Source organism: Phycodurus eques, chromosome 20 (assembly GCF_024500275.1).
Source record: "Phycodurus eques isolate BA_2022a chromosome 20, UOR_Pequ_1.1, whole genome shotgun sequence".
NCBI lineage: Eukaryota > Metazoa > Chordata > Actinopteri > Syngnathiformes > Syngnathidae > Phycodurus > Phycodurus eques.
Genome location: NC_084544.1, coordinates 4,661,302 through 4,682,470, shown reverse-complemented (window position 1 = coordinate 4,682,470; position 21,169 = coordinate 4,661,302). Strand labels below are relative to the sequence as shown.

At 40.9% G+C, this 21,169-nt stretch overlaps 4 protein-coding genes across 6 annotated transcripts in view; 2 read left to right on the top strand and 2 right to left on the bottom strand.

The window, feature by feature from the left end:
- Positions 1-6,200, bottom strand: part of rims3 (regulating synaptic membrane exocytosis 3) — a 29,279-nt gene extending 23,079 nt beyond the window's left edge. Inside the window, exon 1 of the mRNA XM_061665370.1 lies at positions 5,956-6,200. The gene's annotated coding sequence lies outside the window, so the exon portion shown is untranslated. The remainder of the gene's footprint in view (positions 1-5,955) is intronic.
- Positions 6,201-7,348: 1,148 nt separating this feature from the next.
- nup42 (nucleoporin 42) lies at positions 7,349-11,380 on the bottom strand. Its single transcript, XM_061665256.1, has 7 exons — positions 11,135-11,380; positions 10,212-10,446; positions 9,988-10,076; positions 9,822-9,898; positions 9,617-9,703; positions 8,914-9,013; positions 7,349-8,276 (listed from the first exon to the last, which is right to left on the bottom strand). Exons 1-7 carry the CDS (start codon positions 11,274-11,276, stop codon positions 7,798-7,800), a joined length of 1,209 nt encoding a protein of 402 aa, XP_061521240.1. The 5' UTR covers positions 11,277-11,380; the 3' UTR covers positions 7,349-7,797.
- Positions 11,381-11,479: 99 nt separating this feature from the next.
- On the top strand, positions 11,480-17,294 carry hdgfl3 (HDGF like 3). The gene is made up of 6 exons (XM_061665258.1): positions 11,480-11,875; positions 13,343-13,419; positions 13,849-13,987; positions 14,055-14,204; positions 14,827-14,976; positions 15,300-17,294. Exons 1-6 carry the CDS (start codon positions 11,789-11,791, stop codon positions 15,318-15,320), a joined length of 624 nt encoding a protein of 207 aa, XP_061521242.1. The 5' UTR covers positions 11,480-11,788; the 3' UTR covers positions 15,321-17,294.
- A 373-nt stretch (positions 17,295-17,667) lies between these two features.
- Positions 17,668-20,538, top strand: mrpl24 (mitochondrial ribosomal protein L24). Of its 3 annotated transcripts, none has more exons than XM_061664694.1 (6): positions 17,668-17,734; positions 17,939-18,136; positions 19,471-19,566; positions 19,646-19,749; positions 20,084-20,214; positions 20,301-20,538. In XM_061664694.1, the coding sequence occupies exons 2-6, from the start codon at positions 17,954-17,956 to the stop codon at positions 20,435-20,437; spliced, it is 651 nt and encodes a 216-aa protein (XP_061520678.1). In that variant the 5' UTR covers positions 17,668-17,734; positions 17,939-17,953; the 3' UTR covers positions 20,438-20,538. The 3 variants fall into 3 exon arrangements, with proteins under 3 accessions (XP_061520678.1, XP_061520679.1, XP_061520677.1); XM_061664695.1 differs by having other exon boundaries at positions 17,674-17,734; positions 17,942-18,136; XM_061664693.1 differs by having other exon boundaries at positions 17,688-17,734; positions 17,918-18,136.
- Positions 20,539-21,169: the final 631 nt, after the last annotated feature.

Below are 21,169 nucleotides of genomic sequence, written 5' to 3'. Positions count from 1 at the left end.
TAAATTATTGACAGTAAATTGATGGGCCAAAAAAAGTTAATTTAAGAAAATATACCCATTTTAGATGAATTACAATCCACTACCTAGGTTTGTATGTTGTTTAAATGTTTATAATGACTGTAACATCTATGCTAATTATCGTCAGCCTATGTATAGACTTTCGCATTATATGTTAGCATTAGGCTAGCGGACTTTTGTTAGACAAATTTAGACGTCTGCCTTCTGCGTGACGCCGAAAAAGCATTCACGTCTAAAATTCTCAGTCTTGGTTGATGCATTCATATTTGAGGATTAATAAGTCCAAGTATGTCCAAGTACTTCGCTCTCCAGCTGTTTGCCGGCTACACGCTGTCGTAATACAAGCTTACTCCCACATCTCACGTTCCTTCCATTATTATTTACTTTTACTTCTTCCATCACATATACTACATGAAAATTAGAGTGGTACTGATGGGAAGTCGGATGGCGACATCCTCCTCTCAATCGAGTAACTCATTAATTCTACATTAAATAACGAGTGATTTACGCTACAGATGCTTTGGTTGAACATTTTGGTGTTTAAATATGCAGAGTTTAATTCTCTCATGTTTTACTTTTGCTTTTTTACAATAAACTTGGGAGTGACAGACAAACACCTTGAAGGAAGCACGCTTTGCATCTCATTTGCAGAACAGCAAGTGAGATAAGTATTACTTTAAAAAGTGTTGTAATAAGTTTCAATATTTGGGCAGGTTGAAACTATTTCTCAAAATGTGATGTTTTTTTATGCGGTCTCTCTTTTTCACAGAACTTCACCTAGTGCGGGTGCGTCTGGAACATACAGTATCCCCCTGCATACTTAAATAATGATGGATACGCAGGTTAATAAATAAGGAATCACTGCTCTAAAATAAGATTATGGCCGAGAGTGGGGTGTGCCACAGTGCCCCCAGGCTGACTTCCAGCTTGGCAGGTGGGATAGGGAGAAGGCGACGAGAAGTGTCACTGACCACATTAGTCACCAGGGAACGCAGCCATGAGTCAGGAAAGCGCTCGGCCTCATCCGTCACGTCACGCTTAACCCAGTTTCCCTGTATTCCATTCGTTTTATTTCTAGCTCTCCAACAACCCCCCGACCCCCCACCCGCTTCTGCTGACCGAGTAACTCTGCCGTCCTTTTGTTTTGTGATGGCGTCAAACAGAAGAACAAAATGAATTTATCCTTTTTTTTTGTCTTTTTTTTTGAATACATTATACGTTTGAAGATAATTGCTATAAACATGTGTCCAAGACTGAAAACTTTGAATTGAATTGTAGAAATATAGAGTTAAACTGTTTTTCACAATTCAATTTTTCCTGATTTTTGAAGCGTAGCTAAAATGTGATGCACTTTTGGAGTCTGGCATGAATCCCCACTCACCCACTGTATATAAACTTGAGCACCTTTGTTCACTTTGGTGGTTATCAGGCACATTTGCAACATCTAGCTAGGCCTACACCCTGAAAATGTATCTTTCTTTCGGCTAGCCCGCTAACATGGCCACTTTAGAGCGCCTCGTTGTTGGCCATGAGTGCGTACACGACCACGGAGAAAAGGAGGGGGAAAAAAGTCGGACGTCATCTTGGTGTGGCCACTTTAGATGTTGTCGATATATGGAGGTTTTAAGTGGATGTAATTTCCGTGTCTCAAACTTGCAGTTACGTGTCGGCATAAGAAAGATGCTAGACGACGTAGCATCCGGTTTTCCATGTCATATTATTTGCACATTATTTGATTGACAGTTAACAGCTGAGCGGGGTGTGGTTTCAACACATTCAGCAGACACGCCCACGGCATTTGAGAACTGAGAGAGGGGCTTGATTTTATTTTTTTTCTTCACTATTTTGAAGGCTCTTTTCCTGTTTCCAAACTTCCTCTGCTCAACTTCCCATGGAAATTGACCTGAAAACTGCTGGAAATGTTACACCCTTTTCAAACCGTAGTTCAGAAACAGACTTTCAAGACTTGCCCAAACTTTAAACAGACATACTCCAAACTCTTGGAAGAAGTGGACGAATATTTAAGCTGCAAAAGGGGCGGACTCACTCCATATTGTCTACAATTCTCACTTGTAGGTGTCCCAATATTTTCGTCCACACGGCGAATGAAGAGATATGTACTGTAGGAGGTCTCACTTCAAAAGGCAACTCACGCACATCCCTGAGGGTATCGATTCACTGCGGGCAAGAGAACGCTGTATCGCTAGCTCAGCTGTGCGGGGATTAGTGTGTAAAATAGGCCCAAGCCAATGAGCATTTAAAATGATACACACGGAGCGAAGGGATTTGATGATTATCTTCAAGGAGGCTCCGTTCCAAACGTTTCACGATTGAGAGTCATCGGTTTTGCCGCAGATTGGCTTCGGCGTGTGCGTACGGCTTGGTGAGGGAGTAGAAGCAATCTCACGGTCGCATCACTGGTCGCGACACTGGAAACTGCCTCATGAACGGACGTGGGTCATTGTGAAGTACAGTTTGTGTTTGGTATGCACCCTTATTAGGGGCATTTAAGTGAAATGGGAAAATAATTCAACACATTTCTATGAGGTGACGTGTAGGTCAAAAGTAACATTTACCACTCAACAGGTTGCCCCACCCCCCAAAAAAAAAACTCACACACAAAAAAAAAACTCTCACAGGCAACAACAACAAAAAAACTGATAAACAATAGAAAATAGATAACACTGCGGTCACCTTTTGTGTTCGCGCATCCACAGAAAACAGGTGTCGACAAAAATTTATTTTCTCAGGACAGTTATCGGAAGTCCATGCCAAAAAAAAAAACAGGGCATAAGCTTACAAAAAAAATTATATTGTCATCAATGTCAATCAATTTTGAGCAGCATGCACAATGCATATCAAATACTATAGTGCCTCATGAGCAAGTCTGGTTTGAAGAGGGGAAGTGAGCATGAATAGTGCCTCACGGAGCGATTTCTGAGGGGCAACAACACACACGTACACCAACACGTGATTTACATTTCAAAGAAGCGTTTGGAATGGCATCCTATTCAAGCATTAAATATAAACATGGGAAAGTGCCTGCAAAGCAAACATAAGGATGTCTTCTGAATAAAACAACCCTGCCAATTTTGAAGAATTAAAAAAGTGAGGCGCCAAAATCATGCCATTGTCTCTACTCTCCAACACTGTGGGCGTGCCCACTGAATGTGCTGAAACTACGCCCTCCTCAACTGTCAAGTGTCAATCAAATACTACTTTTACAACATGGAAAACTGGATGCTACTTCATCTAGCATGTTTGAGCCACAAAAATATATCCGCTTAAAGCCTCCAGTAGCTGGAATATATACCACTGGGTCGTCCATGCAGCGACAACGGGGCGCTCTAACGCGGCCATCCCAGCCCGATCTTTTTTCTATCCCTCGCTCTTCTTCTTCGCATTCTCTCCATGACGTGAGCACGCTCACGGCCAACAATAAGGCGCTCTAAAGCAGCCGCGCTAAAGACTGTCTGAAGGCAAGATGCATTTTCGGGGCGTAGGCATAGCTAGCTCGCTAACTGCATGTCGCAGTTACGCTGGATAACCACTGATGCAAACAAAGGAGATCAACTTCTTTTATAGTGGAAGAGGGGGGGCCTCATGCCATATCCAAAGTGCGTCATTGTGTGCCGTTTTAGCCACGCCCCCAAAAAAGTCAAATGGTAAAACAACTGTATAATGCTATAGGTCCACAAATCCATATTACATAGTTCTCAGTCTTTGCACGTTTTATTATCTTCAAACATGCATAATGTATTTAGAAACAAATCTATGAATTCACTATACAGGGTCTTTAAGTACAGTAACTAAGTGTTTGTATTTCATTACTTCCCACTATTGGCTATTTGGCACACCTATATTAAAAACACATTCATTGGTTTGTTGCACACATGGAAGTATACAGGACAGGCTTTCCACAGCAGAAGCTAGAGTCTCTTCCCAGTTGGACAGTCTCAGTACTGTCTCAGTGGATTAGACAGAGGATCAAGTGGGAGTCAGGCATTGGATTTCGAGCGTTAAGCACGTGGATAATTATCCTCTTTCTCCCTTTTTTTTTTTTTTTTTTTAAAAAAAGAGCCAAAAAAGTGCCTGCTTTTCTCTGAGCCAGTTTAAGTAGTCACGCTATTCTCTGAGCTTGACAGCGGCAAGTGTCACACATATCAGAATGGTTTTGTTTTTTCCCCTCTTTTTTTTTTTAAATTAATTGAACACAAATGTTGACCTCGCTCACTCACCACCCACAGATTGGGGGGGGGGTCGCGGAGTGATGTCTGTATGCATGCACTCCTAAACGTGTGTTTTGTGTGTGGTGTGCGTGTGTGTGTGTGTGCACGCGAGTGTGTGCCATCTGATATAATCTCACACCTCAGCATGAGTTTGGCCCAGTCCGTCTAGTGCTTGGCAGACAGGACCAGCCATCTGAAAAGTGCGTGCTGGTAATGTGCTTATAGAATAATATGCTTATGTGATCCGCTCTCCCTTTGCCTGTCACCCTCACTCATATTCATGAACACACTCATATAAAACACATAGCAGACTGACAACTAATTCAAATGCAGAAAATTGCATCAGAATGCCCAACATGAGTAAAACAATGGCAACATGCACGGAGCTAGGAAATGCAATATCTTTTTTAACCCTTACATACCACTACTGTACATTTTCCATGCACACCTAGTATGTTGTATATCAAATTATGTACTGGATATATTTTTAAATGTATTAATAGCCTGTCTGACTTTAATACATTTATGATTAATCTTGCCTTTGTCAAGGCACCCTTTGACCACTGTATGGCTTTTGTTTCTTGTTTAGTAAATATCATTGTTATCAAAAATACGGCCCGCGGGCCATCATTGGCCCATCAGTGGGTCCAATCCGGCCCGTGGGTTTGATGTTTGCAAAGTGAAAAACCTGCAGAACCCATTAACTGTAATTCTTCAGTAACTATAACTGCTGTTGCTACTTTTGTCGACCGGATGGCACATCGACATAACATTTTTATTTCTGAGTATGGCAAAATTTCAGTCAACAGCTTCATGGTGGAACCCCTTTCATGTTTTGTTCATGCACTGTCACAACTTGTATGTATTTTTACGGACACATTTACAAGACCGGGGGATTACTGCAGCCTCTTTTTGAATAGTTCTTATTTTTATTTGTATGTTGTGATGAGTCAGCTGAGGTTGTCAAGATTTCCATATAGCTGTGGAAGTCATCTTATGTAAATTTCAAATGATTTCAAGACCTTGTTGTTTGAGAAAACTTACATATCCACTGATCTGTAAGTGGCACATGGGCACATTGAAAAATTTATTCATAATAATGTTAAAATTGCACAAGTTTTTGTTAAGAAATGTCAGCTTGACCAACAATGTTTAAAGGGTCTGCATGTTTCTGTGGGAACGTGTGCAAATGTGACGGGACACGAACAGTTCTCGAGATTATTTCAAGCTCCCTCTTGAACAATGTTACAACTGTCCCATAGAAAATAAACACATTCATGGCTTGAGGACTTTCCGTTTCAACATTTCCACCGTTACCATTTTCCCTGATTTAACACACACTGGTGAATCTAGGATCCATTTCAGTAGACACTGAGCTTTTTTTGTGTGTGCGCGTGTACTTTGTAGCATCTGTACAAGAGAATGACATTTTAAAATATTTAGTTTTTGCATTTTTGGGATCACTTTAGGAAAAGTAATCAAATTTCAGGGTGAAAGAATGACAATTACTGTATTTTCATTGCTGTCAAATGTCAAAACGGGTCAAATTTGACCCGCCTGTATGTAAGGGTTAATAACTAATTTAAGATGCAACACCATCCATTGTCACATCCACTCATGCAAGGCATTATTGTCCATGGTAAGCCATTATTAAAGATGCTGATCACTTGCATTGTGCACAACTGTGGTGCTGAAATTGAGCACTTACCACAAGGAGCGGAGAAGAAGAGGAGCTGTGCAGGTCGCAGGTTGTCAAATGATGTTGTGCTTGTGCCCCTCGTGGATCAGTGTCATCGTTCTGTTGCAATGTTGGCGGTTCGGCGATGTTTTTTTTTCTGTTTGTTTGGTTGTTGTTGTTTTTTTAAAGGGAGGGGGGAACGCTTTGCGCGGCGTCTCCAGTCTGCAGCGTGCTTGCTTTGCGAATGTTGGAGCTGCAATCCAAGGTGCGGTTGAGTGGAGTCGAGGGGGGCGCTGCTGAGAAGGAGCAGAGGAGGAGGAGTGGGATGGATGAAAGACGGCCGCAGCCGTGGGCGAACAGCGACCACGTGTGGCCTGATTTGAGCAATTAAAACTTGATATGATACGCAATAACAAACAAACAAAAACAAGAATGAACACGTGACATATTGTTACAGCAATGTATTATCTCTCTGATAGACTTAATCCATTCTTTATAAAGGCGCAATTTGTCAATCCAGCTCTTGTAATGTCTCAATTCTGCAGGTGTCCCTAATGCTGTGGCCACGGAGTGTGCTCTTCAATTACTTACTGAAATGTCTTAACTGTTAGTGTGTTGCTAATAACCGCAAGTGAAATATGTACTTACCAAGATAACCAGTGCTGAAAGTCACTACTACAAGCATAAATCTATAAGGCTGTGGATCAATGTTCTACTCCCAATAAGGAAACCACAGTGGCACAACACAATTAAATGTTCCACTTGCAATGCCCTTCTGTTCTCTGCGGCCGCACCGAAGCGGACTTGGGTGGAATGAGACCCCTAGCAAACATTAATAGCACCAATGAATCCCAATCAGCTCATTTGCATTCCTACGTGAGAGGCCATTCGAGCAGCGGTCGGAGCACCCGTTGTCGTCGTCGGTGAACAAAGGCAATAGAGGTCTGTAATGTACAAATTGGTACCGTTTAGAAAGGGCATATGGGTCGATTTTAGATCTTGAACACAAAAAGGCTTGAGGTGAGTAGATCGTCAAATGCAAAAAAAAAAAAAAAATGCAGACTTTTATAAGCAAACGCACAGTAATTTCGACAATATTTGCAGGGTTAGGGAGCAAGCCATGCTGCAAATAGTGTAAAAATGTTGTTGTCTTACCATAAATAGACGACAAACTATATTTCTCAGTCGAGACGTAGCACTTCAACATACTTCCTTGGCACCAATTACTGGACTACATTCCTATTTAGATAGGGCTTTAAGGCATCTTGTGGCATTTCAGAAAGAGCACAAAAACATGACAATTAATCATTTTTCTAAATGTAAAAAAAAAAAAAAAAAAAAGCAAATATTTTTTCATTCATTCATCTCTAATACAGCTGCTTAGTCTTCTTAGCCACTTTCATGTCATTTGAAACCAAAAAGTTAAAATACCCATCAGGGGGACACACACTTTAATTTGACCAAAGTATGAAACATTTGGCACTGAGAGCATCATGATTGATTAGTAGTCAGCCTGGAAAGAGTAACTGCTAACTTGTTTTCACATTGATTGTTTTTTCCTGCAGAACTCATTGAAAGTTAACTTCTCTGTAGACATGCAACACAAAGGGAACAGTTCAAAAATAGGACTTTAAAAACATATTGTTAAATGTCTCTAGGTACAATATTCATTAGGCATAAAAAAAAATATATATATATATATATATATATATATATATGGATGTTTGTTCAAAAATAACCCCTAAACAATCAATACAAAAAAGTGAGAATACTATATTTCCTTTTGGCAGTTATAAGAAAAATCTACTACATACACTCAGATGAGATTTATTCTACATAAATAAATGATCACAAAATACTGGGCTTCCAGCATCAAACCCGCAGCATTTGAGCAGGAGGAGGCTTCAAAGGAATCTGTCCCAAAGTGAACCTCTGTGCTTTGAACTGGTCGAGCTCCTCGGGGGTCAGTTCGCTCTCGGGGGAGAACAGACTGTCCGAGGCTCCTCCGGCAGAGACTGCGGCAGCACTCGACTGTCCGAACAAACTACCCGCAGGTGCCTCGGACACGAAACCGGTTCCAAATGCACCTTTGTTGTTGTTGTTGTTGGCAGTGGATGAGAAGCTGAAACCGGCGGCCGAGCCAAATCCCGAAGATGAACCTGACGGCTTGTTGCTGGATGAAGAAGCGAAGGAGAACGATGCAGCTGAAGGAGCACCAGAACCAAACCCAGACGGGGCTGAGATGGCACTGCCAAAACCTGGTGTGGATGCTGGCGCTGATGAAGAGCCGAAATCTCTTGCCGGAGAAGCAAAACTGAAAGTGCTTGCGTGGATTGGTGTTGCTCCGAATCCTAAAATAATAACAACAACAACAATTTAAAAAGAGAGACAGAAAAATCAGGAATTAGGGCCATGGGGTTGCTACATTAAGAGAAATGTTTAAGTGATCGTTCTTGTTGTATGAATTAGCGATTAATTTGATAATCAATTAGTTGTCGATTGATCAAATAATCGTTGCACCTCTAATTTAAACTTCAACTGGAAGTGACAAATAAACAGCTTGAAGCAAGCACACTTTGCTCTTATCTGGCGTCTTCATTCGTTTCCTCAGGGTGATGTTATACGATAGGAAGGAATACTTTGAAAAGTGTGTTTTAATAGGTTTTAATGTGTTTCAAGCGTCTGGGAGGGATGAAAACTTTGGAGGAAGAAATATGGGCTCTCTAAATTGCAGATTTTCTTCTCTCACGGGTGGGTCTGTACACCCTGCAATAAAAGTGCAATTTTCTTCTTTGTGCTTTCCAGCAATCGGAATGCTCTGCAGCACAGTGCTGCCTCCCACAGGTTAGTCTTGGTACAACAACGGACATCTGGTTTGAGGAGGAGAATCAATATTGTTGTTGGGGAGAACCATTTTTGGAGCTTCCAAAGTACATGGACACTGAATTAAACCAAAGGCAAAGATAAGCGTTTGTCCATGACAATTACCTTTACTGCCCAAACCAAATGAAGAAGACCCAAATCCAGCTGCTGTTGAGCCAAAGCCACTTGAGGATCCCTGATGCGCTGGATTTTTTAGTTCTGCAAGCTGCAAAGAACAAATAAATTCCATCAATTCCTCAGTCACTGTGTCTAAAAACTATATAGTGGTACCTTGACTTACTAGTGACCCGACCTGGATACAAGCCATTGCTGAGCCAATTTTGGGTCTTGAATTGCTAGCAAAAAAAAATGTTACGAGGACTACATGGTGGAAGCGAACTTCAAAACAATCAGCAGTTTGGCAGATAGTGAACGATTCTTCGAAACAAAAGGCCTAGTGCTTGCCTCAAGTGCTTTGACCGATGAAAAACCACGAGCTTAATGCTAACCCACAATGCGAAATGCCATAGACAGGCAAGCATCGATGTCGCAGCGTTGTAACCATTTAAGCACAAATGGTGCAGCAACACACATGGATAGATGTTAAAACATTACTTACATATTCTTTTCCCTCTGCAAAAAACTTCTAATATGGCCGCAGTTTTCCGAATCACTGAGTTGTGAAACTCCTCTTCATGTATGATGTATGTCTGTATTGTACTGTTAGTACTACTTCAGTTAGGAGCATGGTAACACGACAGATTATACTCGTAAGCCAAGGCATCACTGTATATAAATATGTCTTATAGGATAACTGTGTGTGACTCACTAAAGCCGCACGAGTGGCTTGATTCATTTGCAGGATCTCCTGGATTCGGCTTCTCCACTGACTGAGCAACAGATTGACACCATTCACCTAAAATACATGGAGCAAAAGAACGAAAGCATATAAATTCTTGCAAAAGACAGATACAGTTAAATAAGATAGCATCACCTCAGAAACTATATGATAAGATGTCTAACACTACACATACATAACTCTGCAGGTTTCCAGATGCTTTAGTGGAGTAATATTCCAGCCTAAGCTCTTCTGGAGATAGATCAGTAAAACCTATAAAGGAAGGGAAAGTCATATTTCATCACCAAATGTGCTCTCTAAAAAAATATGAAAACTATGACGTATTTGTGTTTGACACAAACCAGATAATTGTCCTTTGAAGCTACAATAACATGAGAAGCCCCACTGGCCCGAGCTCTCCCAAGTCTTCATGTCACTCTGAATGATCTCTCTGTATGATTGGGAGAAGGACAAGTATGTGGAATTTTTTGTATTTAACTAAAAATATCAAATAAAATAATACACATTTAGGTCATGTGAATCAAATGCATAGAAAAGTACTGTGCTTCACAAAAATGAGACTCACAGTTTTTGTTCATCATCTTCTTCATTAGCTACCGTTGCTTCTCTTCCTCCTCCGCCCCTCTCAAAGTTGTTATTGTTGTTGAGTGCTGAAAATCTGTTTTGAGCAGAGAAGCTAAATTCGGAGCTCTTCACGTCGTGTCCTCTCCCACCCCAGTGACCACTCCCGCGGGGGGGCTGTTGCTGGTTGAAGGCTCCTTTTTGCTGAGAGGGATTCACCCAGACCCTGTTGCCATACCCTGAAACGTACACGCACCAAATAAATTGACAATGTTGAATCCCTGCAGGCATGTGCATATCCGCCGCTGGCTGTCACCAGTGGTCGCTAAACGAGCTACACGTTTGATCAAGCAACCTGAATAGCGATCAAAACGTGGAAATTTTCATAGCAACCAAGTACACGCACTACAAATCTCAATATTTGCTGCTTTCTGTCGCTTCAAATGCTAATCTCATGAATTTTATCAACTACAAATTTCTCTTTCGTGTGCTATACTTTTTCCTTACTATATATTTCAACGATTTATGGAGTGTTTGTTCAGTCTCCGCTCATAATTAGTTTTTTTTCTGAGGACCAAATTTTCAAAATTAACTTTGGAATTAATGAAAAATAATTGACACCAGTTTTGAAGTGATACCAACCTTTTAAAATAGGATCAAGACTAAGAAAGTTATATAGGTTTTAATCTTAACAATAAGGTCAAAACTACTATAAAATCTTAAAACCGTGACTTACAATTAAAGAGTTGGCCAGAAATCAGTGTATTTTCAGCGTTTTTAAAGCTTCATACCTTAACGTAACTCGTATTTACCACAGGAAAATTATACTATTATACTGGAATTGTCGTTAAAATATTTGTTTAATAATGCTGGTAAATGAACTGATATTTGAAATTTTCCACACACTATAACGCTACAGTACTGTACCTCCACCACCTCCACGGGGCTGGTGCGGAGCCGAAGACCGGTTGTAATTGTTATATTCTCCGCCTCCTCCTCTGGGATGCTCATTCCAGCATTTATCGCCGTAACGACAACGACCCTGAAGAAAAAAGTGACACAATGTCATGTTTTTTGTTTTGTTTTTTCGGCTTCGGAATCAGCGAAAATGTTTTCGACTGTCCACGCCAAGTCGCAGGACAATGACGTTAAATGTGTGCGCAACAAAGGAGCGCAGCCCAGTTTCTTCTTCTTGGAAGTAAAGAAAAATAAATAAAATAAAATAAGCCAGCATTGTGTTGGCGCTTACTGCCCCCAATAGGACGGCGTGAAAAAGGCGACCTCGTCCCTATCTGCACGGTGGAGGCGCGTTGGTCGAAGGGAAGAGCGGGATTCAATTTCAAACCTCGGCCACAGAGAACTCGCGCCACCGGATTGGGCGACGCGATTAAAAAAACCGGATAGAGATTGAAAAAAATAAATAAATACGTCAAAGGTCGCGTAGTCGCTCATTTGGCGCCGAAAAAGAGACAAGTGCGTCCTCGCTTGATTTCTTTGACTAACGACGCCGGGTTCAGGTGCGGTGTGTAATCCTGTTCCAACTGACCTATTCGACGCCGATTTTGTCCCGCGGGGAAAAACATGCCGAGGTCCAACAGGCAGCGGGAGTACAAACCCGGAGACCTGGTGTTCGCCAAAATGAAGGGCTACCCGCACTGGCCCGCCAGGGTAAGCGCCATTCCGCGACCACCAGTGTCGAATATGCAGTGAGGCTTTTTATTTTTTGTTTTCATTGAAACGATGCTTGTTTGGACGAGAGGCCTACTAGCTTGCGTGTGTTAGCCAACCGCGCATTTCGAGCTAGCTAGCGCGCTAGTTATCATACACACATTGGTATTTATTCTCTTAACCACATTTTACACGAATATTTTATTATTATTATTTTGCTTCTTATTCCTCTCAGTCGCCACTTGGCTAACGTCAGCGTAGCATACACGAGCCATTTGTAGGTGCTGGAGGACTACGTCAAATAAAGTAGCACCAGCCACCTAATAAACACGTTATGTCGTCGTATTTATGGTTTGTTTTCTTTACGTTCGAGGCGAGAAGTGCTGGTGACTAATTTTTGAGTGCAGTGGTTTGCAGCGAGGCTGACACTTGTTGCCATGAGTTGCTCCCATACAAACAGTGGTGGCAACGGAGTTGCCCAAGCTGGGGGTCAAATTTTTATTGGAGGCAACCGAAAATGCTGCAAGATATTTTACAGACCAGTGGTTCTCAAACGTTTTAGACCAATTGACTCCTTAAAATAAATAGTTGGCTCCAAGTACCACCATCAAGACCATGAATAAAATAATAGCAGGGATACAAATCAAGTAGCATAGTAGTTATAAAGAACGAGCCAAGTTCACTGGGCCTAAAATAATAATAATAAAAAATACTAAAATCATGATTTCATTAAAATATATGGCACATGTGTAAAATTGGTCCCAAATTATAGTTTAAAAAATACACAATACTGAAAGTTTAAGTACAAATGTATTGAACTTTAAAATTAAATACAACTGAACTGTACTTAGGCAGTGATTCACGTTAGAAATCACACTTTGAGAAGCACTGCTGGAAGCTATTCTATAGATCAAAAATATATTGCTTTGTAAAATCAGATTTGTTAAAGTATAGCCATATTTGTTATTTATGGGTGAATCTTTGTACAGTATCTGTCCATGTTATGACAATTCATGCTTTATTTTAGGCACAGCATTTTAAAATGCGAAAAATCAAGAGAAATAAAAGCCATGAAAACTGACCGCTGTAACCACTAATCATATTTACTCCTTATGTTTACTCTACTGCTGTACATGCTGTTTTTTTGTTTTGTTAGTTTTTTTGAATGTTTATTCTGTATGGGCTCGGAGTAAATTTCATACACATTTTTACTGTAATTATTATTCTTCTACTATGTTAGCACAACTTTCCGGCTTTCGTACAAAATCGATTATCCACCGTATGAGCAGAACTCTGCTGTATAATGAGGACCCCTGTCGTTTAGCCACTGTTTAAGAAAGATGTATAAAACTTTTTATTTATTAAAATCCTGTGGCAAATACTTTGTAAGGCATGGCGTTTTCCAGTCAGCTACAACATGCTCCATTTTGTAACATTTGATGAGAATATCTGCTACTCTGTTTGCAGATTGATGAGTTCCCAGAGCGAGCAGTGAAGTCGCCCTCCAACAAGTACCAGGTGTTCTTTTTCGGGACGCACGAGACGTAAGTAACAGTGTGACGGTCCAGCGACTCATCTTTTTATCTTGCCTTATCTGTTTCGGAAAATATGCCTTAAAAGTCAAACAAAGTTTTAAGTTCCAAGTGTCACTTGAAACCGTTTGTAAATGCTTATAGATGGCGACAAAGCACTACTTATTTCTAAATTCTAACTAACTTCAACAGGCTAGCTTGACAACAACATTGCTTCAAAGCAATACTGTTTTTGCTTTGGGCTAATCACAAAAACAGGGAATTTGTGAATTTAAACAAAAGTTAAAAGTTTCTATGGTGGCAAGAGATTAACTGCACATGATTTTTTTATGGGTAAAATAGTTGTTAAAGAAACAACTTAAAAGGCAACCAGTATTCATAGGTTCTGCTGTGTTTCAAAAAGACATGCTGAAGGTTTGACATGAGCGTTTGATGCTTCAGGGCATCCCTCGGGGCCAAGGACTTGTTCCCGTACGACGAGTGCAAAGAGAAGTTCGGGAAGGCCAACAAGAGGAAAGGCTTCGCCGAGGGCCTCTGGGAGATTGAGAATAACCCCACCGTCACGCATGAAGGCTACAAGGTGAGATGCCACTCTTTTCGACTCTCGACAAGACAGGTCTGTTGCAAACGTATGAATGCGTTCGTAGTCGTCAAAGAAGGACGATGCGTCTGAAGAAACCGCCGGTTCGGAGAAAGCCGACGCGGAGGGCAGCAGCGACGAGGACGAGGGCGCCCTGGTCATTGACGAGAAGAACGACAGGGGGGGAAGTAAACGCAAGGCGAATGAGTCGGCGGAGGTGAGTGTCCCGCACATACACATTTTTAACCTTGGAACCTATTTTTAGAATGTGAGAGACCCCACACATGGCAAGGAAAGCAATTGGCTGGTGTGTATTTACTATTGTTGTGGTGGACGCTCCTCCAGATGTCTGTCGTAGTACCAAGACTGACCTGTGAGAGGCAGCATGTTGCCACAGGATATCCAGACTGCCTGAAAATGCAAAGGAAAGAGTAGTAGTATATGAAATGGAAGATGCTACGCTAACCGTTAGTTTATCTGCTAATAGTTTACTTGTAATTGTCAGGTAATTTCCTAGTTGGCTATTGTTGCTTTTTCACCTCACATTTACAGGGGCTGTTGATCAGCCGAACTGAAGTTCACCACACACAAATATTGTGAACGCTGGACAGGTTTAACAACTGTGATTGTCAGTCCCAATCGTTTCCAGAGCCCATCTGGGAGGGAAAGTCACTCTTAACACCACGGGATAATCGCTCAGGATAATCTTTAAAAAACATCAGAGAATCGGTCCTTGTTCAGAGTAGAGGAAAAATGCTAAAATTAAAAAATATATATATAATTTCCAAGTTCACTTTACCCATCTGTCATGACACCAACGTTATCATCGTCTCTCTCAGGTGTCGCCCAAGAGGCCGAAGGACGCGGAGGCTGAGGGTGCTTCCGACGTAGACAACGCCAAGACGGAGGGCAAGGTCAACGACGTGGCCGCACCCAAGGCGGGCGATAAGGACGACACCGCACCACCAGGGAAGCAATCAGCGGAAAAGGCAAGTTGTAATACCACTAGCGCACTCAAGATCGCAGTGAATCATTCTTGCAGCAACGTCCCACCCTACCGATAATTAAGCACTTATCACAAGCCCATATTTATTCAACAAATTTTCTTATGTAGTGGCCCACTGTTTTGTTTAACTCATCCTCTGTTTTTCAAATCACCTATTTGCTATTTCTGCCCTAAGATGCCACAAGGTGATGTCAAAGCTCTGTATAATGGAAAAATAGCGCTACTTTTCTATTAGGAAGTTGCAGATTTTCATATTAACAAACATATCTTAGTCGTAACAACATGTTTTTTCTGCTTCCCTTGCAGGCTGTAACAGAGAGCGCTTAACGTCAACCCCTCAAGACAAAAACCCGTCGATGCTTCTCACCTGCAACGGAAGCGCGGACACCCTGACATGCAGGAAGCCAGATTTCACAAGTTCAATTAATATTTTCAACAACAACAACAAAAATGTTTGTATTGGGAGACAAACAAATGTTCATTTGTCAAATTGGGATATCATATATCCCAATAGTAATAATAGCGATCAGATATCAAAACCAATTGAGCTGTTGAGGGCTCGTTTATAAATGGGGATTTTGGTGTGTACATATTTTTTATTTCCAAGTGCAATTAAATAATTACACGGCGTGAATGCCAGGTGTCAAACATAAATAGACGACAAATAAGCAAAAAGGGGGAGCTCAAGATTTGAAAATACTCTTGTTTAGAGATCTCCAATTCTGGATATTGTAATATTGTATATGATAAGAGGAAAACATTTTCACTCATGCTTACAGCTTTAAATTTAAGTGTTTTACTGCTGGTTGTTTTGCATTAGCTGCTCGACGTCCTACATGAAAATGTGGATTCTTAAGTTTCGATCCCGTTTACGTAGTCGGTCGGGGTTTCCCAAAGTATATATCACGTATTGCCATCACATCGACATACAGCTGTATATAAACAAAAAAAAATTTGCATTTACTACAAAACGTTAATTTAAAAAAAAAAAAACTACTTCAAATAAATCATGAATACTCTTGACAATAGGTGTCTATTTTGTGTTTGGGAAACCCTGCTGTTCAACATAGTCTTGTTCAGTGTACGGTGGTATTTGATTGCTTACTTTTGGTGGTGGTGTGCTCGTTGAGGGTGCCCACGTGTGATTAATATAACATCTGGTTGTGTATTGAATATATTATATAAATATATATTTAGACCCCGTCTGAGAGCGACAATTTTAGCGTTTAGATATGTTACTACTTCAGAGGATTGTGTGTCATAGTCGGAAGCAGAAAAGACATTCCCGCATGCTTGGCCCTGTTAGCGTGTAGCCCAATTAAACCATTTCAAACGTTGACACATCAAGTTCATCTTACCTCCATTCAATATGATTATGACCACAAAAAAAATAATGTGTTGATGATGTCATTGTGAACATTTGACTTCATTGCATTTGACTGTCCCAGTTTGGTCAGCTTTCACGTGTACAGTATTTCCTCAAATAGCGAACTAGTTGACCAAGTCCACACTTCTCTCAAACTGACTGGTCAGGAGTAGAACAACAAAAACTACTGTAATTGTAATTATTTAGTTCATACTATTTACATGGACACTCGATCGCATTTGAACTCCATTGCTAACCAAAATAGCAGCATGTAAACGCGACTCAAGAGTGTAGTCTTGGCAAGTATTTTAAATGTTGGCAATCTGAGCGTTCCGTGTGGTGGCTCCACAATGTTGTGTGCGGCCATGTTCAAATCCCACGGTTTGTTAGTCCAGCTTGCCTAATAGCCTAATTATTTAGCTTTAAAGTCCACTTTCACTTGGCATACGTTGTAATATATTCCACAAGTGCACCTCCACCATTTGCAGTTGAGGAAGTAAAAACCTCACCTTGGCAACTATTTGCAGAAATATGGTATATGAGCATACAAGTGTTTTGGTTTAGATAGTGAAGCATCTGTTGAAAAATTTTTGTTTTAAAAAAACATTATTTTTTTCATCTCTCCAAAATTGCTTAACTGGAATCTAAGTCCCCCCCACCCCCACTGTAGTTATGTACAAGTCTTATGTTGAACAACAGTGTGATGTTTTAAACAAGAGTGTTTTATTAGTTTGTTCAATGTGTGACATCGTCGTTTCCCCCCCCCCCCCACATGTATCTCCCGCAATGTGTGACCGCTGGGAGCTGGCGAAGTAAAAGAACAAAAAAATGTAAGCGTGTATATAATGTGGTCAATATGTGACCTTGACACACATCATGCATCAACGTTCCACACTGCAGTTTAAAAGTAAACAGCAAATTGATTTGTTCTCTGAGTGTAATTGTTGCTTTCAGTTTTTTTCCCTCCCTGTTACTTTGGATATGCTGCGCTTAGTTTAATATTGTAGCTGCTGGTCCATTTATTAAACATGTTTACTACAAAGTCTTGTAGCTGTCTGTATGACAAATGATTAAATATGTCGGCAATTTCTGCTTTTTCCATGTGTTTAAATGTCCCTTTAGGGTCCATAAAATGTCTCAACGACACTGACAACAGGTTGAGTAGTTTGACAATAGGGCCTAAATGGTTTCTGCTCTCGGTTTCCAGTCTGCGGATGAGCGCCTTTTGGGTAGTACGCATGCGCAATGGGGTCGAACTGGTGTAAACTGTTCAGCGCCGTTAGGCTACCGCGCATGCGCAGTTGTAATCTTCCAGTCTATAGGTGGCGCTGCTGCCCTTTGCTCCTCTTCCTCACTTCGTGACATTGAGAAGAAGGTAAGAATGGTGGATTGGTTTGGTATGATTCCTTTTATAAATGTAATTTACTTTAATATTAAGCCTATAGGGATGTTAAAAAGCTACTATGGCACACAGGTGGGCGGAGTTTATTCGCAGTTTAGCAACACGCTCACGTTAGCCTAGCGTCTGTCGTTGTATCTTTCGGCTAACTGCTAATAGCTTCCAGCCATTCCTTCATAGCAGCCGGTCGGCGTCATGAGGCTGACGGCGGTGCTGTCCGTCGCCGCCCGGGTGGTGGTGCCCAAGGACTATCGCTACGGAACCAATAGGCCGTGGACCGTGGCTGCCAAGCGGCTCAATCCCCCGGGCAAGAGGCGGAAAAAAGTGTTCGTGGAGCCCATCGCCTCCGAGGACTGGTCTGTGCTCCGAGGGGACACGGTGAGTACAAAATACTCAGCATACTTGGTATTCGTCAGAGATGGAGTCGCCAAAAAATGTACTCCAGTAAGAGTACTGTTGCTGTAGAGCATGGTGTCAAACTCAAGGCCCGGGGGCCAGATGCGGCCCGCCACATCAATTTATGTGGCCCGCGAAAGAAAATCATGCTCGTCAACTTCCGTGATTTGTGCTCAAATCTGTACCCAAATTCCAAATTGTCATAATAATAAACAATAATGTTGAGCTATTGCATTTTTCTGTTACCAAAACCTTCTTCTACAGTAACTTAAACAATACTTGAACAAACTATTATCCTTGTCTTCTGATTTCAAACTAGTTAGCCCTTAATTTGTTGTGTAATGGTAATGTTTTGGTGATGATTAAGCATTTATATGGTTTCTAACGGCCCTCTGAGGGAAATAATAACTACAATTTAAAAAAGAAAAAAAACATTTTTGTCGGGGGGGGGGAAGACGGTTTGTAAATCTGTATAATAAACCAAATTATATTATACTAATGTTGCAGCAGTTGCTGTCCAACAAATAATTGAACTCCAAATTATTATTTGTTGCCAGAAAGCTTTTCTCATGTTATCACATGTTTTAATTGTTCTGCTCCAATGAATTAGAATAATTTATAACGTAATGTGTAACTCTAGTTTTATATTTGTTTAGATGACGAAATATAAAAAAAACTGTAATACCCACTCAAAATTTGTCCAAGCAGATTATATCGTATTATTTAATTGATACTACTACGACTAATAGTAATTCGTTCCGTGACTACGTTAATAATTTAACACTTGTTTAACAACTCATCTTTCCACATGGAAATACCTTTAATCTGTCCCAGCCCCACAAAAAACATTTGTAAATAGAAAAATAGCACTCTGCAGTATTGTATTTTATAAAAACATAGTTTATAACGCAATTCAATAGAATGGAAAGAATTGAACAGTTTTTGCATCATGATTTCATGCCTTAATGTCCATTCTTGTGTGCACACTTTGGCCACCAGGGGGCTGTATAATCCAGCCATTCATAGAAGCGAAAAGAGTTTGACTAAAATGCAGTAGTAATAGTTGTTGTATTATGACTCCCATTACTTACTGGAGGATAGCAGTGTCTCGTGCAGCTCCGCTGCAAATCGCAGCTTAATCGGTGCCTTGTCTGCGCTATATAATTTTATTTCCCTTTTTTTTTTCCTTTTCTTTTTTTCAACATTTTAAAATATTCTCTGTTTGAACCCCAACATAAAAATCAGTTTTACAGATGCCACTAATAAAGACTTATCATATCTTTGTCATGAAATATTTCATCTGGTGTGTCCCTCAGGTGGAGATTCTGTCTGGGAAGGATAAAGGCAAACAGGGGAAAGTCACCCAAGTCTTCAGACACAGAAACTGGGTCATACTGGAAGGTCTCAATACGGTAAACCTGCATTTATTTATATTTTGTATATAATAATAATCATACATATTTTTTCATGACCTATTGCTTTGCATTAAAGCATTATAGGTACATCGGAAAAAGTGGGGATTATCGCGGGACCTACATCGCCAGCGAAGCTCCCATCCTGCTGCGGGATGTCGGCCTCGTCGACCCCGCGGACCGGTACCACCGCGCTGTGTTCATTTTTCACGTATTGTGCTCACGACAGCGCTTGAACAGCTGTGCTCATCTATATGCTTAATGTGGAAGTAGCGCATCAGTCACTATAGTGAACAGCTATTCAGTGGTGCTGTTCATCTGTGCTTAATGTCAAAACTTGAAAACTAATGTTACTCCATCAGGACTGTAATGGTATTGGTGCATTTCTCACTCTTGCTTTTAAAAGGGCAGTCCTGTAATCCACTCCCTGAATCCTGTGTGCTTTGGATCTAAACCCAAAACTTTTTTTACTTTTTATTTATTTATTTATTTTAACCCCCCTCCCGTCCTCTTCTAGGAAGCCGACTGAAGTGGAGTGGAGGTTCACGGAGGAGGGCGAGAGGGTGCGAGTGTCGCTCCGGACCGGTCGCGTCATCCCCAAACCGGTGGTGGAGCGGCGAGACGGCATCGTGCCTCTACAGTGGAAAGGTGAGGAAGCCATTGAGGGAATCTTTTTTTTGTTTTATTTTATTTTTTTTAAGATTGCCATTTTCTCAAATATTTTATTGGTTTAGATGGTCCCAAAGACACCAGCCCAGAGGACACAGTGGAGAAGACCTACACGCCCTCATTGAAGACCCTAGAGGAGGAGGTGATGGAGAAGATGGGCATCCAGGAGGACAGGCGGCACCGGCGGTCCTACTGGTACTGAGCCTGGACGGCAGATGCTCTTGTGTGCCCATTTTCCCTTTTTTGTTTAAAATGGACTGTGTATTGTTGTTATATCATGAATAAATGCCACATTTAATAGTCCATGCAGCATCTCTTTGTCTAAATAGAGCAATCTGCCTTTCATATTTACATTGCACAAAAATACATAGTTCAGGAACATTCAGAGCTATTTTAAGCATATTTCTTTTACTGTTTACTGCGTGGTAAAACTTCCACTTAACGCTGCTTTTAAAAGCCAAAGGCAGACATATAATTTGGAAAACTTAACGAGTCAGGAATTTCACCGTGAGAGAAAGTGACACAAAAGAATGGACTTGACGTTTCTCACATGGCCACAAGTATGAATCAGCTGAAAGCTCAGCTCAATGCTGAGCTTTATTGGTTGATTTTTAGTTTTTTTTATTTGTATTTATTTTTATTATTAATATATATAATAAATATACAAATGTGTGTTTGTATGTAAACCTATACTGTTGGGGCTTATAAATCGTGCTACCTTTTGAAAAGAGCTTGCTGCCCTTTAAGTGCCAATTACAGCATGGTTGCTAATGATGGCCATAGTATTTCATAAAAAGCCCACATGCAATAAAACGAGACTTTTCTGTGCCACCCACGCTCTTCAGCATCCAGTTAACACACCCCCTCTCCACTACCTGCATCCAGAAAACTATAACAAAGAACATTTCAGTGTAAGCTCGAAATAAAATTGACA